General features: G+C 40.0%; 2 protein-coding genes across 2 annotated transcripts; both read right to left on the bottom strand.

Moving 5' to 3' along the window:
• Window positions 1–3,571: 3,571 nt before the first annotated feature.
• Window positions 3,572–4,563, bottom strand: LOC118838244 (olfactory receptor 52H1-like). Its single transcript, XM_036745479.1, is given in 2 exon segments — window positions 3,572–4,542; window positions 4,545–4,563. Coding segments are annotated over 2 exon segments (990 nt in total).
• A 12,418-nt stretch (window positions 4,564–16,981) lies between these two features.
• Window positions 16,982–17,929, bottom strand: LOC118838459 (olfactory receptor 52H1-like). Its single transcript, XM_036745766.1, has one exon. The coding sequence runs from the start codon at window positions 17,927–17,929 to the stop codon at window positions 16,982–16,984; it is 948 nt and encodes a 315-aa protein (XP_036601661.1).
• Between the last annotated feature and the right edge of the window lie 409 nt (window positions 17,930–18,338).

Raw genomic sequence — 18,338 nt, 5'->3', positions numbered from 1 at the left:
TACCAGAGGCAAAACAACAGCATCAAAGACATCAGCTCTCTTGGTTGGTACTACACCCCATCTTTCCATGTGCAGTTATTAAATCAGTGGAATATGGAAGGATAACAAGAGTCTTGATTGTGTTCAGCTCTGATGTCTTTCTCATTCCTGGAGAAACCAGGACCTGTTGCTTATTTAAACAGTGTTCTATCTTACATTCGGATCCCCTTGCTGTACCTTTCACATAAAAGAGTTTTTCAAGGGTGTGTTAGAATGCTTCTCTTTTACCCAGTGATTCATGGTGAGTCTAAGCCTTCTCCTTCTGTTGCCTCCAGTCCCTCCCCACGCTGCTACACATCAGCATTTTCCATTGATTTTTGGACGGGTATGAAAGAGGGGCTCTCAGTCTCTTCTGTTTTACCTTTTCTGTTCTTCTTCTGGTATACCAGAGCCAAATCATGCAAACTACCTCAGGATAGCTTCTTAAAGAACGACTTATAAAAATGGAACCAATAAAGCCAGGCAATTGCTGGGGGAGGCAATTGTGAGTTATGTATGCAAGTGTTACCATACCCCTTTTACAGACGAGGGAACTGAAGCTCAGAGTGATTACCTGAATTGTGCACGATGACATAGTTGGTAGAGAGAGATTCAACTACAATCTCTTCTGATTCCAAGTTCAAGACTTTATCAGCCACACCAAGTTGCCTTTTCAGCATTAATTAATATGGTTCTTATTAATTGGTGGGCAGACAGCTTGCTGATACTATAGTATTGCTGTCAGAAAAATCATTCTAGATTCTACTAGCCTTATGGTTAGACAGATGACAAAGAGACAAAGAGAGACAGGGAGAAAAATATCCTCTAATCTGAATCCTGAGGTACTACTTCACACCTATGAGCTTGGCTAATAGAGAGAAAAGGAAAATGACAAATGTTGGAGGGGACATGGGAAAATCAAGACACTAATGCACTGTTGGTGGAGTTGTGAACAGATTCACTGATTACGTAGAGTAATTAAGAACTATGTTCAAAGGTCTATAAAAACCCTTTGACCCAGAAATACCACTGCTAGGTGGTATTAAAAATATAAAAACAAAAGGAAAAGGACCTTTGTGTATGAAAATATTTATTGCAGCTCTTTTCTGGTGGCGAAGGATTGAGAATTGAGGGGATGCCCATCAATTGGGGAATGATTGAACAAGTTGTGGTTTGTAATTGTGATGGAATACTATTGTGCTATAACAAATGATCAGCAGGGTGCTCTCAGAAAAACTTAGAAAGACTTGTATGAATTGATGCAAATTGAAATGAATAAGACCAAGACAACATTGTACACAGTAATAGCAATATTATAAGATGATTAACTGTGAATGACTTATCTATTCTCAGCAATACAATGATCAAAGACAAGTCTGAAGGACTTATGATGAAAAACGCTCTCCATCCCCAGAAAAAAGAACAGATGGATTCTGAATATATATTAAGGCATACTTTTTACTTTGTTTTTCTTTGCATTTTTGGTCTATGCTTCCTTTTACAGCATGACTTAATACGGAAATATATTTTGTATGATCACATACTTATAAACTATATAAATTACTTGCCTTCTCAATGAGGGGGCTTGGAAGGGAGGGAGAGAATTTGGAATTGAGGAATATAAAATCCTAAAGAAGAAAACAAAAAGAAAAAAAGAGGGAAATAAGCAAAATAAATAAATAAATAAAATAATTGGTTTGAAACATGGTGGTAGGAAGTTCTTCCTGATCTCCCTGGGTCAATTCTTCCTATGCTCCCAGTAGGGCTCCTTTTTAGAGACTGGAAGTGGCTAATTATCTCCAGAGATCTTTCTTTCTCCAGGATAAGAGCCCCCTTCCTTTACCTTTTCCTCACCAAAAGGGAAACATGGGATCTGAGGGTAAGAGATGTTCAGGGATTAGGAAAACAGAACAACCTTTCCAGAGAACTGGAGTAGGCTGTTTGACACATGGGTTTGATGTTCCAAGTGTGGGCTCTGGCTGCTTCATAGTCATGAGCCATTAGGGAAGCCAAGAAGTATATTTCTTCCCTACAAATATGGTAATCAACTCGTGTAAGAACAATGTTGCTAGCAGCTGCTGTGGGGGTATAAGACCAATAATACCAGTACACAGGAGGGCTGCTAGCACTACTTCTTTGATCTGTTTTTCTAAGGAATGCAACTTAAAGGAGTTTACAGTCTCACTCTAATCAAATGTACATATATCATTCACTTAGTTCAGGGGAAAAAGTCAGCACACTGACCCTCAGAGTAAATACAAACAGAGAAAATATAAACAAATCAACATTTATGTCTATCCAAATCACAATACATAGTTACCAGAAAAGCACCAACATTTGGGTTTTCAAAGCCAGGGGGCCTGCTTCAACAGTTTACCCAGAGTCTAGTCACCAACACTCTTTCAGTGAGTGTGCCCCAAATGCAAAATGCCAACCTCAGAGCTTTAATATTGTGGTCAGGGCCCTGAGGGCTCAGAGCCTACTTAGCAAAAAAGGCTCACACCAAGTTAGCCAAAGGTTGTGGGCCTGCCTGTGATCAGGCCTCCCTTTGTTGGCCCCAACTGAGCCCTATTCAATGGGCAGCAAAGACCTTTCACTTCCAGAATGGAACCTTTCTTTTAATAATGGGGTATGGTGAGACCTAAATAATTTCATGGACTTTCCTAAAACCAAGACAATATTTTGTAGAGTTAGGCATTGAGCACAGGTTTCAAGTTTTGTTTGTTTCTTTACAACAAATCCAGTAATTGTTTGATTTCCACTAGGGTAAACTTCTGATGTTATATCTTGTCAACTATTAAGTTGAGGGATTGGGACCCAAATGAAATGTCAAAGTTAGAGATGGAGATTAAGAAGTATTTGTATAAAGGTAACCTTAAGTCATAAGAATGGATTTAGTACTAAGGGAATACACACACACACACACACACACAGAGGATCACACACATAATATATATATATATATATATATATATATATATATATATATTATATTGTATATAAATGTGTATATATATATAAAACTAAAAGACAATATGTTTGAAAGATAAGATCCTAGTGCCAGGAATTGGCCACAGTAAAGAAGTAGAAACAGAGCCCAAGAAGGAGACAGATTAATCTTCATTTGTCAGTTTCTGCTGATTCCAGATTCTTTGCAGGCATTTTGGCCTATCAATAAATGATCATGCATTTGAAATTACACAAAAATGAATTTTGCACTTCTGAAGTTCCATAACTTAGTCAACATAAATTATTTATTGATTACAGAACTATTTGTTGCATAATTTATTGAGTCTTTACTATATACATAGTAATCCTATGCTGTGGAGCAGATGCAGAGATGAATAAAAGATGGCTGTTGAATTAAACTGAATTGGATTAGATGGAATCCATTCCTTTAAGGGAGCTTGCAGTCCAGAGTGAAGACTTAAAATGTTCCCTAACTGAAAGCTCATCTCCACAAGCAAGATCTAATAACTAACAAATGGCTATTGTGCATCACAGTTACTTACTAGCAGCTTGTTATAGGCTCTTCCTGATTCACGGTGCCACATCACTGGGTTGCCTTTGGAGAGAACAAGATGATGACCTTGTCCCTTATTTGCTTTGTCTTAACTCCATAGACGATGGGATTGAGTGCAGGTGGGATGACTATATAGAGGTTGGCAAACATGATGTGGAAGATTCGAGGAACATTGTGTCCAAATCGGTGGGCAAGGATGGAGAAGAAGGCTGGTGTGTAGAACATAAGGATGACACAGACATGAGAACCACAGGTACCTAGTGCTTTCTGTCGGGCAGCATGAGATGGGAGGTGGAAGACAGCATAGAGGATAAGTGTGTAAGAGACAGCAATCAATATTACATCTGAAATTACAGTCATGATGGGCACAGCAAAGCCATACCAGATGTTGATGGAGATGTCAGCACAGGAGAGGCGGGCCACACCAATATGTTCACAATATGTGTGTGGGATGATGCGTGTCTGGCAGAAGGGTAGGCGCTTCAACAAGAAAACATCTGGGAGAACCATGCAGAAGCTGCGAAAGCAGATACCTACTATGATCTTGATGATGGCTTGAGTAGTCAGGATGGTGGTATATCTCAGTGGGGAGCAGATGGCCACATATCGATCAAATGCCATGGACAGTAGAATGGCTGAGTCTAAAAGAAAGCTGTAGTGAAGGAAAAACATCTGGGTGAGGCAGCCAGTAAATGTGATTTCCCTGTCTCCAAGCCAGAAGATGCTGAGGGTTTTGGGAACACCCGCTGTGGACAGCAACAGGTCAGTGGAAGCCAGCAGAGAGAGGAAGAAGAACATGGGCTCATGGAGGCTGCGCTCTACGATGATGAGATACAGCAAGATTGAGTTTCCCACTACAGCCACAAGGTAAATAGCGCAGAAAGGAATGCCAATCCAGACGTGGAACTGCTCCAGCCCTGGGATCCCCACTAGGATGAATGTGTCTGGGTTGAAGCCACTTATGTTAAAGGTGACCATTGTGAGCTGGTTTTGGATAGCCCAAAGGCCCTGGAAACAAACATGATCACCCATCATTAAGACCAACTAGATTGCTCTTAACTTCAGTTCCTCCAAATTTACTTTCAGTTCCAACCCAAGCAAGGGTTGAATCCTTCAGAAAACATTTCCTTTATTCTTTTACTGGCTATTCTCTCCTCTCCTATCATCATTAACTCGTATCATCATTAACACCACCCTGTATCCCATTTTTGTTTATCAAATGGCACTTCCACTACCAAATGTCAGAGAGAGAGAGAGGGAGAGAGACAGACAGACATACAGACAGACTGAGAAGATAGAGACAGGGACAGAGAGAGAGACACAGGGACACAGAGAGAGAGAGAGACAGAGAAACAGAGAGGGACAGAGACAGATTATGACAAATGGCAGATCTTCTTTACGTCAATACACAAGGAAGGCTCACTTAATCTCCCAAAAGAGTTGGAAGAGTTTCAAAGCCCAGATGGCAGAGAAAAGGAAGCAATGCCACTGGCTCTCCCCAAAACTCCTCTAAATCCCTCTAAATAATGCCATAAACCAATTCCTGGAGCAGCTGAACCCACAAAAGGACGAGGTGAAATAATTTTCCAGACAAAGGCAACTTAGAACGCCTGCAGGAAAAGTTCTGTTGCATTAGGATCAAAGTGGAACACAGTCCGGTGCAAAATCCTTTTCAGGAGGGACAGAGTGAAAAGAGAGAGAGAATAGAATAAAGGGTGGAAATAGAATGGAGGGAAGTACATTTACCAACCATAACTGTGAAAAAAAAATTTTTTCAAGAAAGTTTCTTGGATAAAGACCTCGTTACTCAAATAGGAACTGGGTCAAATTTATAAAAAATGAAAGCTATTCCCCAATTGATAAATGATAAAAAGATATGAAGTTTTCAAATGAAGTCATCAAAGTGATCTATAGTTATATGAAAAATGCTCTGAATCACTACTGATTGGAGAAATGCAAATTAAAACAATTCTGAGGTACTACCTCATATCTATTAGATTAGCTAATAGGAAAGAAAGGGAAAATGACCAGTGTTGGAGCGGATGTGGGAAAAATGAGACATTAATGAATTGTTGGTGGAGTTGTGAACTGATTCAACCATTCTGTAGAGTCATTTTGAACTATCCTCAAAGGGCTTCTATACCCTTTGACCTAACAATACCACTACTAGGTCTGAACCCCCAAAAAGATGAAAACAAAAAGGAAAAGGACCTATACGTATTAAAATATTTATAGTGGCTCTTTTCTGGTAGCAGAGAATTAGAAATTGAGGGTATGCACATCATTTGGGGAATGGCTAAACAAATTGTGCTACATGATTGTTTTGGAAATGCTATTAGGTTACAAGAAATGATGAGCAGGATGCTCTCAGAAAAACCTGGCAACACTTACATGGGCTGATGCAAAGTGAAATGAGTAGGACCAAGAGAACATTGTACAAAGTAACAGCATTATTGTAAGATGATTAGCTATGAATGATTTAGCTGTTCTCAGCAGTACAGTGACTCAAGACAAATTAGAAAGATTTATGACAAAAATGCTTTCCATCCCCAGAGAAATAACTGTGTCTGAATACAGATTGAAGCATACTTTTTTTAAAAAAAAAACTTTATTTCTCTTGAGTTTTTTGTCTATGTTGTCTTTCACGATGTGACTAATATGGAAATATGTGTTGCATGACTACACATGTATAACCTATATAGAATTGCTTGCCTTCTCTATGAGAGGGTGGGAAGGGAGGAAGGGAGAGAATTTGGTACTTGAAGTTTTAAAGATCGATGTTAAAAATTGTTTTCACATGTAATTGGGAGGAAATAAAATACTAAAAACCATTTTTAAAAAGAGTTGGAAGGGTCCTCAGAGATAATTTTATCCAACTCTAAAAAAATCTACTTTAAAGAACCCCTAATAAGTGGTCATCCGGCCGCTACTATAAGACCTCCTGGATTGTGGAACTCACAATTTCCTAAGGCAATCCATTCCATCTTTTGATAGCATGAATTATTAGGAAGTGTTGATCTTAAATCTGCCTCTGTAACTCCTCTCCCTCTCCCCTACCTTGTTTCTAGAAGAACAAATGTAATCATTCTTCTCCATGGCATTTTTCACATGTTTAAAATATCACAGCTATAGCATTTCTCCCAAATCTCTTCCCCAGACCGAATGTCCCTGAGACCTTCAACCAATCTTAGTCAAGTCAAGTCAACAAGCATTCATTAAACACGTACTATGTGCCAGGCACTGGGAATACAAAAGAAAGCACAGAACAGTTCCTTCTCCCAAGGAGTTCAAAATCTATTGGGACAGATAACATGCAAACAACTATGTGCAAGCAAGACTTACATGGGATAAATCAGAGATTGTCAACTGAGGGAAGGAACTTGGGTGGGGGGGAGCCTTCTTGTACAAAATGGAACTTTAGCTGGGAACTGAAGGAAGCCTGGAAAATCAAGAAGTGGAGATAAGAAAGGAGACCATTCCAGTCATGAGGGACAGCTAGAGAAGTGATGTCTTGTGCAAGGAACAGCAAGGAGGCCAATGCCACTAGATTATATGGAGAGTATATGGAGGGAAAAGAAGGTGTAAGAAGATTGTATGTAGGAAAGAGCCAGGGCTTTAAAACCAAAAAGAAGATCTTATGTTTGATCCTTTAGATAACAAAGAACCACTAGTGTTTATTGAATGGGATGCAAGGGGGAAGGTGACATGGCCAGACCTGTGTTTTAGGAAGTTCACTTTGACATATGGGAGAAGGATGGACTGGAGTGGGGAGAGACTCCGAGCAGGGAGGCCATTGTGAAGGGTACTGTAATAGTTCAGGCCTGCACCTGGGTGGTGGCAGTTTTAGAGGGAAGAAGGGGTGTGGGGATACAAGGGACATTCTGAAAATAGAATTATTATGATTTAACAACTCATTAAATATGGTGGGAGAGGGGTGAAAGTGTGCAAGAAGTACAAGATGATACTTAGGTTATGCTCCTGGATGACTGGGGAAATGATAGTACCCTGGACAGTAATAGGGCTGTTAAGAAAAGGAAAGTATTTTTGAAGGAAGACAGTGACATGGTTTCCAATTCTGTTTAACCATGTTTCTTGCACCCCTCTGGGTCAACTGGGACCTCCTTAAAAGCAGGAAGCACCTTGATTTAAAGCAGGGCTGTCCTAAATGCATCTTTTCTCATTTCTTTCTCATCCACTCAGGACTTTGCCCCAGAACTAGCTGGAATGCTAGCTTGGCTTTTTAATTTTTTTATTTGTTTTATTCTAAACTTAAGAAATAAAACAAGCATTTCTGTAACATAGTAGAACAGAAAAAAGATGATTGTACATGAAACTGCAAATTTATTATGTACAACTTGCTATTCCTTTTAAATATATAATAAAGTTATCATGTAATATTTTTCCTTTTTTTTCCTTTTTTCTTCCCTCCTGCTCCAATATGTATATGTGAATACACAAACACACGCACACACATATGCACACACATGGCATTCTATATATACTTCCATTTATCTGTTTTTCTTCTCTGGTTGCAAATAGCATCTTCCTTTATGTGCCCTTTGTAGTTAATCTGGGCATTTATAATAGTCAAAATATCTTCACTCAATATATTCACTCAAAGTTGTTCTTAAAACAATCTTGTTGTTACTCTGCTTTTTGACTTTCCCACTATCTTACCTACTTACCTACCAGGTCCTAGTTCTGGTACAAGCTCAAAGAATGGGAATGCAGATGGAGCAGATAGCTATACTTCGAAGAGAGGGCAGACATGGAGCTATTTGTTCTTCCTTATTCCTTGTGGTGTGAGGATAAATAAGTTAGTGCAGAGCAAGCCATATCTCTTGAGACCCCTGGGAGATCAGGCCACATGAAATCAGAAAAAATTAACCATTTCATTGCTTAAAATGCCAGCATCATTGGGTCACTGAGAGAGATGGACTAGGCCAATCTGTCAGTACGTTGAGGAAACAGCTTTAGACATCCCCAAATTGTGGGTGCTTACTAAATACTTTGACTTATCCTCAGACTCCAAGAGTATGTTTGGGCATCAGTGAGTATCAGAAAATATGTCAGTATATGTCCAAAAGAGTAAAAGATTTAGATCTTGAACTGATGTCTTTCACAATACTCTTATTCTTTGAATATTTTATTTTTCCCAATTACATGTGAAAACAATTTTTAACATTCATTTTTATTAATTTTGAGTTTCAAATTCCCTGCTTCCTGCTTCCCTCCCTGAGATGGTAAGCAATTTGACATAGATTATACGTGTGCAATTATGCAAAACATATTTCCGTATTAGTCATGTTGTAAAGAAGACAGATCCCCTACACCCTCACAAGAAATAAAGTGAAAAATAGTATGTATCAAGCTACATTCAAACTCCATCAGTTCTTGCTCTGGAGGTGAATAGCATTTTTCATCATGAGTCCTTTGGAAGCCTTGGATCATGTCGTAATTGCTGAGAAGAGCACAGTCATTCACAGTTGATCATCATAAATATTCCTGTTATTTTTTTCTGCTGGTTCTGCTCACTTAACTTTGCATCAGTGTGTATTTCTTCAATTTCCTCCTGAAATCAGCCTGCTTGTCATTTTTATAACACTATAGTTTTCCATTATGATTGTATATCACAACTTGTTCAGCTACTCCCCAACAATCTTCTTATTTTAAAGATGAGGATACTTTGACCCAAAGAGGAAAGATGTCTTGTCCAGTGTCATGTAAGAAGTATGTAGGAGAGTCATAATTCAAACTCAATACCTCTGACTCCAGACTCAGTGTTCTTTCCTGTTTTTGAGAGTATGTGTAATATGACTTTTCTTGTTGGTGTGTAATTTGTGCTTGTGTTTATACGTGGCAATATGTATATGAAATATTTCCATGGATATGTTTATCTTGTTGTGTTCATGTGTGTGTTCTCATCTGTGTGTATTTGTGTACGTGAGGCAAATAATAGCACCTAAGTCATAGAGTTGCAGTGAAGCTCAAATAAGATAATACATGAAATGTACACTGCAAACTTTGATGCACTATATAAATATGAGCTACTATATTTCTATCATCATCATCACCATCATTTCATTGTTTTTTTAGTGGCCTTCAGATAGACACAATCATGGGACAAGCTGTTATTCTTCTATTCTTCTTATGTTTTTGTGTATTCAGTGTTCTGTGGATTATTGTACAGATGGAGAAAATAGCTGCTTTCCCAAGTTGAGCAAAAGAGTTCTCAGGCTCACTGAACTAACTGAATTAACATCTGCTTTGCTACTGCATCCTAAGATCATGGGGCTTTTGCGTTTGACTTGCAGCTGAAACGTTCAATGTGTGTCGTCTTCCGCCTTAAAATAAGAGCTTCTTGAGAGCAGGGTTTGTCTTATTTTTTCTATTTAGGTCCTGCTGTTTGCCACAGTGCTTCTTATGTACGTGCTTTTAAATGTCTTCTTTCATTTAACAACCTCAGTTGCCCATAGAACCTCAGAGGTTATTGGACCTTATCCTATTCCCCCACACTTAGATCTGCCCAGCCAGTTCTCTGTATTTTAAAAGTCTCTTTTTCCATGGAGCTTGGAGATTATGAGCTAAAAGAATGATGATGATAATGATTATGATGATGTGTTTGGGGATAGACCATCTGAATGTACATGTGTATCTTATAGCACAATAGGTCATGCACACAGATGCACGTGTGTATATACACATATGTGTATATCTATATGTCTATATCTATGTCTATCTATGTACTAGGTAAGCAGGGATAGAACTTAGCAAAACATGCCCTATTAGCCATTTTCAAGAAGATGGAGAACAGTGGCATCTGAACCCCTGGACGATTTTGACCCTCAGGTATGGCCACCTTAGTGCCATCCTAGCCAGCTGTGAGGCAAGACTAGAGAAAGGAAATCTCTGTTCTAGTTAACCTAAGGGAATCTACCTTTCTGCCCTCATTTGCACATCACCCCCTTTATTCACCTACGAGTTCAACTAATTGATCTCTCTCTCTCTCTCTCTCTCTCTCTCTCTCTCTCTCTCTCTCTCTCTCTCTCTCTCTCTCTCTCTCTTTCTCATTACCAGATATTCCTTCCTCTATGTCTTTCCTCACACTATTTTCCAAACCTGGAATAGCCTTCTCTACTCTTCCAATTTTCCTTAGTCTGGGTATTGCTTCAGGGTTAATTTCAAGTCTGACCTCCTTCATGAAGCAACTCTCTCCCCCTGACTACTCCAGCTAACATAAACCTAGAATTCTAGAATCTTAGCATAAGAAGAGACCTTTTTAGGCTAGCTCTAGTCTTAGCCCCATCTGAAGCAGAATCACTCCAATCACTCCTCTGTGATATCCATAAGTAAAGAATGATCCAGCCTTCTATAGAAGGCCTTCTCTTTTGAGGCACCTCATTCAATTTTTGAACAGATCTAAGTGTTGTGAAGTTGCTTGCTTTTGTTTTACCTTTTTCTCACCTCTAAATAAATTCTACCTAGTTCTGCCCTGTGAGGCCAAGCAGAAAAAATCTAATCTTCCCTCCATATGGAAGCTCTTCAAGTACTTTAGGATGGCTTTCACCTCCTTACCCCTACCCCTGAGTCTTCTTCAAGATAATCATTTTCAACTATTTTAACAGATCTTCTTATCACATAGCCCCCAGTCACCTTAACACCCTAGTTGCCCTACTCTAATTAGTCCAAACTTTCTTCAGATCAGAGAATTATACTTAGAGCTATAAGGGACCTCAGATCATTTTGCAGATGAGGATTGGCTAAGTGACTCTTTGATACTGTCTCCATGAATGATCTTCCAAAAAGAAGATTCAGAAACTCTTGCCGTTCCTTCTGAAGCTTAGGCTTCAAGAACTCCTATCACTTGTGCACATGATTTCTCCCCTCTTGGGGCCACATGGTTGAGACCATGGGCAATTGCAACATTCATCTATAGCTGACTCTCTAAGTCTATTAGCTAGTTGAGGTTTTGGGATGCTGAGTCTTTTCAGCGTGGCTGAGAGAGGGGAGAGAGAAAAAGAAAGAAAGAGAGAGAGAGAGAGAGAGAGAGAGAGAGAGAGAGAGAGAGACAGAGGGAGAGAGAGGGAGAGAGGGAGAGAGAGAGAGAGAGAGAGAGAGAGAGAGAGAGAGAGAGAGAGAGAGGGAGAGAGAGGGAGAGAGAGGGAGAGAGGGAGAGAGAGAGAGAGAGAGAGAGAGAGAGAGAGAGATAGAGAGAGAAAAAGAAAGAGAAAGGAGAAAGTAACTGTCTCCAGAGAAAGTAACTGTATTCAGCAAAGTAACTGTCAAACACAAAGAAGAAGCCCACCTTAGGATATTGATTTCTTACAAATAAACAAACAAAACAAATGGTTTAGGAAACATAATAATGATCCCCCTGGTGACTTAGAGTTTTTGTATCTGATGTCAACGGATAAATTATGACAATTCAGTAGTTAAGGAAGTGTCATGTCTTTAAATACTGGCGTCTGGGAGAGTTCCTTATTTGTCCTATGCTAGTTTGACTACTGGGCTTCTCTAGCTAGCTGGTCTCTCAGATGGGTTACAACTCTAAATCTTTGACACTGAGATCTTAAGATGGCTCTATTCTGCCACAAATAATAAATAGATAGATAGATGATAGATAAACAGATGATAGATACATAGATAAAAAGCTAAGCACTTGCCTGTAAAAAGAAACATATCACAGATGAACACCAGCAGATCGCAGAAGAAATTAATAATAGCCCCAGAACAAATGGATCTATACCATAGCTGAAGACTTGTAAATGACATAAGACAACAGCAATGTTGTAAAGTAGTGAAGAAGCTATAATTATTCTTTAACTATACCTTTATTAAGTGCCTACTGAGTGTCATGCATCATGCTAAATATTTTGAAAACATAGATGTAGTAAATGTGCTCTGGTCCATTCTCCCTGACAAAGGCTTATTCATTTGTTCTATTCAGTATTAGAGGACCCTAAGAGGGTTGTAGTATGCTTTTTTCAATCATTTGGAGCTTCAACTAGATATGTTTCCCTCACTGTTAGGTGCCAGTGACAAGTTTCCATTTTCCAGTTCCATTTAAGCACTTAATTAACTTTTACAAAGGGATATTTGTTTTGAAAATATTGAAATAACAAATGTACACACAATTCCTCTGTAACAGTGATTTGGCTACCAGCTGCTGTTGAGGTGTAAGACCCAACAAAACCAGCAATAAGAGCTGCCAGCACAGGTTCTTTGATGTGCTTTACTAAGGAAAGTAATTTTAAGGGGTTAACAATATCAATTTAATCACACATGTAAATAAAACTCACTTAGTTCAGGAGGAAAAGCCAGCACCCTGAACTTCAGAACAAATAGAAATAGAAATTATAAACATCAACAGACAGACCTTGTCTGATTCAAATCACAATTCATAGTTGCCAGGAAAGTATCAACATCTGGGTTTACAAGCTGGTGGGGGGCCTCTTAACAACAGCTGCCTAGAGTCTCCACAACAACACTCCTCCATGAGTGAGCCCCAGAGAAAATGCTAACTTCTGAGTTTTTATACTCTGTTCCAGGCTCAGAGGATTCACACCTAATCAGCAAAAGGGTGTGAGCCTGGGTCTTTACACTTAGCCAAAGGATGGGTGCCTGGAGCTTTGCACCTAGTAAGACTCAATCAAAGGCACTTAATTAATTTAGCATTCTAAAACAGTATAAAAGTCCCACCTTAATTACCCATACATTCCCCCAACGTGTTAGGAACATGTTCTTCTCTATATCTCTAGACAGAGTGAACTTAAACTTAGCTCAGTTCCTACATAACATTGGTCCCACCAAGTACTGCCAGGTGAGTCCTTGTCTCAACCATCATTGGGCTGGGTCCCAAAGATCATTACTGAAAGTAATTCCTTGCTCCCTTAGTTACTGGTGCCAAACTAGCTACAAAACCCAGCTTCTGGGAATCCCAAATGCTCTCTCTCCCTTGGACTTTCACAACTCACGAAATTTTGGGCTCCAATTCCTTCATCTAAAACAGAAAAGAAATGATTAGGTCAAGGGCCCAGGCCTTTTCACAGGGCCAGATGGAGGAGAAGGCCCTAATTATAACAGCTAACATTTCTATAGTGCTTACAATGTACCAGACACTGTACTAAGTGCTTGACAATTATTGCCTCATTTGATCCTTGCAACAGTCCTGGGAGGCATGTGCTATTATTATCCTCATTTTACAGGTGAGGAAACTGAGATAAACAGAGGTTACATGACTTGCCCAGGGTGATACAATTGGTAAGTATCTGAGATTGGATTTGAACTCAGATCCTCCTGATTCCAGTCCCAACTGGCTATCCCTGATGCCAAGTAGTTTCCCTAAAGCCTCTCCCCTTACAGCATTGTCTCTCATTGGACTCCATAAGCAAAGGAATCACACCACCAGGGAACAACTCAAGAGGATGCCCAAGGGAATGGGTGAAGCCAGCTCAAATATCTTTTTATATTAATTTAATTATTGTTTTAACTCCCCTGGGTTGGTGGATAGGTCTTGACAGTTGTTGTTCCTGGTGAGTGGAGATAATAAGGTCATGGTAGATGGCAAATGTACATGCTGCCTAGACTCTGATGGTCTAGTGAATGATTTGGTGGGATGAAATAGTACCCCTCAAAAACCCAACCCCCCAAACCCAGGGAGTAATAGTATTTGGAAAAAAAATGATTCTAGACTCATAGAGTCATAGTTTTAGAACTAGAAGGAGCCACAGAGTCTATCAAGTCCAATCTTCTTATTTTATAGATTAGAAAATGGAGGCAAGTGTCTTGCTTAGGTTCACAAAACGTATTAATTGTGTGAGATGGGTTTTGAACGCAGGTTCTGCTGACTTGTGATTTAGTGTCCTATCCTCTACACAAGTCAAATGCTATAGAGAGGTTGAGAAGGATTAGACTCAGGAAAGGCCTTCTCATTTGTCAATTTAAAGATTTTCAGGGACCTAGTAGAGATTTCAGTTGAGAAACTTCGGTTGGAAGCTATGTTGTTCATCATAGCTGATGACAGCAATGAAGCCTAGCAGAGAACAGGGTTGCCTGGCAGAGAACAGTGCAATGATATCAACAGCTATGTGCCATGTTCCCTGAATACACCTGTCGCCTACGTGTTGTCCCCCCTTTCTCTCTATACATACATATATAATACATATATACAGAGATACATACATATATATGTATATGTATATATGTGTGTGCATATATAGATGTTTCTTGGCCACATGTACTCCCTACATGTGTCTCTTCATTACTGGTATGGCAACTTCTAAGAAAGCATACTACTATGTGTACTGGATATACTTTAATAAGTTATAACTGCAGTAAGACTTTTGGGACACCCTAGAATCTTTCTTGTCACCTATTTTGTTATTATGCCAAGTTATCAAGCATTTTGTTTAAATATATTTTGCTTTGAATTACTGCATCCTCTAGTAGGCCTAGGAAAAGAAAACACATTTATGGGCATTCAGAAGCTATAGTTTTGAGTGGTGGCTGACCTATGAGGTACCTCTAACCCAAGGCAGTGTTAAGGACACTTGTGCAAAGTGGTGCTGCAGTTATAATCGTACAAATACCCTTATTTAGAACCTAGACCTGTGTTAAATCCAGAGTTGAGAAATAAATTATGTCTATGATTTATTGTGGCTGGGTTCCAGAAGATTTTATTTTCAAAGCAGGTTAATGTAATGGGAGATAGTAGCCTCAGTAAGTTTCAGCAAGAAAAAAAGCAGAGATAACATTCCCCAACACCTCCTCAGTGCACCCAGTCCTGAATCCTTTATCATAGTTATGTCTTCTAGAATGAATCTTTGCAAATGGTCAAAATCTGTATTCTTGTTGAACTTTAAAAGTAAAGTGTTCTGTGTCAGGCAGGTGTCCTCCACTCATAGGATCCTTAAATTTACATCTGGAAAGTGAAAATCACTTTAGAAATCACCTAGTTTGCCTTCCTTATTTTGTTGATAGATAAACTGAAACGATAAGAAGCTAGGTCATATAGGTAATAAGTAGAGTAGATATCCAAGACCAAGGTCTCAAAGTCCAAATTCTATATACTTTGATAATGATGCAATGAAAATTGTATGATTCTCCTTATCTCCCAGAAAAAAAGTCATCAAATACAAAAGACAGTTCTGACTTTGTAAATTTCCTTTCTAGGGAAATTTTCTCCATGGCATGTGATTGTAGAGAGAAACTGCTAAGTAGAGAATAAAGTAGTGAGAGATAATGTAGCATGATAGAAAGAGTATTGGATTCAGAGGAAGAAGACAGGTTCAAATAAAGAATATCAAATCAGGTCATGACAATTCCTTGTGAAACTCCCTAAAGTATTACTCTGATGCCATGTTATGATATGGACGTGACTGGATCATGAATATTCTTCTAGCAATGACTTGCTCTGGGAGCTCATAGCACATGACAATGGCTTCCAGTATGGGACTGACAATGTATTGTGCATTGGCTGTCTGAGGCCGGTCTATCTGATTTCAGGGAGGCTTATCATCAGGTTCGTTGCACAGCAATGAATCTTTCTGCCACAGTCACCATTAAGGACTACTACTAAAGACAACTACACCTACTAAGTTTCCAAGGAGTTGTGATCTTTAAAAATGGAAAGAGCAACCATACCAATGAAATCATAGATTCTTGAAGAGTGGAAGCATGCCTTCCGTATCCACCAGTCACAAACTGAGTCTTTGGTCTTAACACAACAGCTTCCCCCAGGCTTCACTCTCTCCTCATATATTAGGAAGGCAGAATTTATGATTTCAAAGAGAATCTCATATGTGCCTAAAAGGTCCGGAACTGCAGGATATAAGGAATTCTCTAGGCAGAAGGCAGGAGAACTAAAGCATGTATTTACACTCCACAGTAACAAGCCCACAAACCAGCGTCCCCATTTTGATATTTTCATCAAAAGCTTCCAGGCCCAATAAGTCCGCCTCACAAGGGTAACCAGGAGGCCACAGAGAAGCAAGATAGTATAAGGCAAAATCGTATACATGCTTCCCCTCTACGGTAAGAAGATTACCCACTGGCCTCCAGTCCTTGCTCAACACTCCAGTCAGCTCTGCTACCAGCAGCTCAGCTTCGGCTGTAGGCGTCTCTGGCTCCAACAGGAAAAGGAAGAGATGATCTTTAAGCTGTCCTCTCCCCTCTTATAGAGTTTTTGACATCATCAAGTGCTGCCTGAACGACCAGGGCAGATTGGTTCTTGACTTGGCCCCTCCCCCTAGCGTAGACCAGGTTAACACCTGCCCTCAGCCAGCCCCATGACTCATCACACAGGAAGTTCTCTGATTCCTGGCATGGTCACTGGGCTTCCTGCCCCGGAAGAGCAAGCCCCAGTGTCCAGGGAAGCTCAGTGAGGTAAGCTGGGTCATTCAAAGAAAACAAAGTCCGTTCTGGTTACACCTCAGTTCTGTGTTACCCTGTGCCCTTCATAGAGAACAAGAGAAAGACCTTGTCTCTTATCTGTTTTGTTTTCACGCCATAAACAATTGGGTTGAGGGCAGGTGGGATGACCACATAGAGGTTAGCAAACATAATGTGGAAGGTAAGAGGTACATTGTGCCCAAAGCGGTGGGCTAGAATAGAGAAGAAGGCTGGTATGTAGAACATGAGGATGACACAGACATGGGAGCCACAGGTCCCTAGAGCCTTCTGACGAGCATCACGAGATGGGAGATGAAAGACAGCTTTCAGAATGAGTGTGTAGGAGATGGCAATAAGGAAGACATCTGAAATCACAGTCATTATTGGCACAGCAAAACCATACCAGATATTAATGGAGATGTCAGCACAAGAAAGCCGGGCCACACCAATGTGCTCACAGTATGTGTGGTGGATAATGTGCGTCCGGCAGAAAGGGAGCCGCTTTACCAGAAAAACACATGGGACAAAAACACAGAAGCTCCTGAAGGAGATGCCTACCATAATCTTGACAATGACTTGGGGAGTCAGGATGGTTGTATATCTCAGTGGGAAGCAGATGGCCACATAGCGGTCAAATGCCATTGCCAACAAAATGGCTGAGTCCAGGACAAAGCTATAGTGAAGGAAAAACAACTGAGTGAGGCAGCTGGGGAAGGCAATTTCCTGAGGGCCAAGCCAGAATATGCTGAGGGTTTTGGGAACACATGTGGTAGATAAGACAAGGTCAGTGACTGCTAACATAGCGAGAAAGTAGAACATGGGTGCATGCAGGCTATGCTCCATGGTGATGAGGTACAGCAGGATGGAGTTACCTGCAATGGCCACAAGGTACATGGTACAGAAAGGGATACTAATCCAGATGTGGTACTCTTCCAGCCCTGGAATGCCCATCAGGGTGAAGGGGGCTGTATCGAAGCTGCTTGTGTTGAATGGAGCCATCGGTATCTGGGATCAGATGGCTTTTGAGTGCTAAGGAAAAATTGGTGACTGATCATTAGCATGCACTGATCCAGCCTCCATGACTGTCCCCCTTCCCAAAGATGCCCTTCTTTGTAAATTATATTTATTCCATCTTCCAAATCAGTCAGTACTCCCCTGAATAAGCTCTCTTGATTGACTATAGGAAATCCAACTACAGGGTCTCTCCTTAGCATTCACCTTGGTTTTACAGACCTAAATTCTTGGGAAATATTTTGTGATAGATAAGACCAAGTTGATATGCAGTGTCCTTAAACCTCCTTCATTACATATAGACAAAGTTGTTCTTTTCAAGATTACTTTGTGTCATTAGGTATAACATCACATCAGAGATGGGGGGAACCCGACAATAATTTGACTAACACAGTGG

This window comes from Trichosurus vulpecula, chromosome 2 (genome assembly GCF_011100635.1).
Source record: "Trichosurus vulpecula isolate mTriVul1 chromosome 2, mTriVul1.pri, whole genome shotgun sequence".
Classification (NCBI taxonomy): Eukaryota; Metazoa; Chordata; class Mammalia; order Diprotodontia; family Phalangeridae; genus Trichosurus; species Trichosurus vulpecula.
Note: the sequence above shows the minus strand (reverse complement) of the source record. Positions and strands in the feature narration are given on the sequence as shown.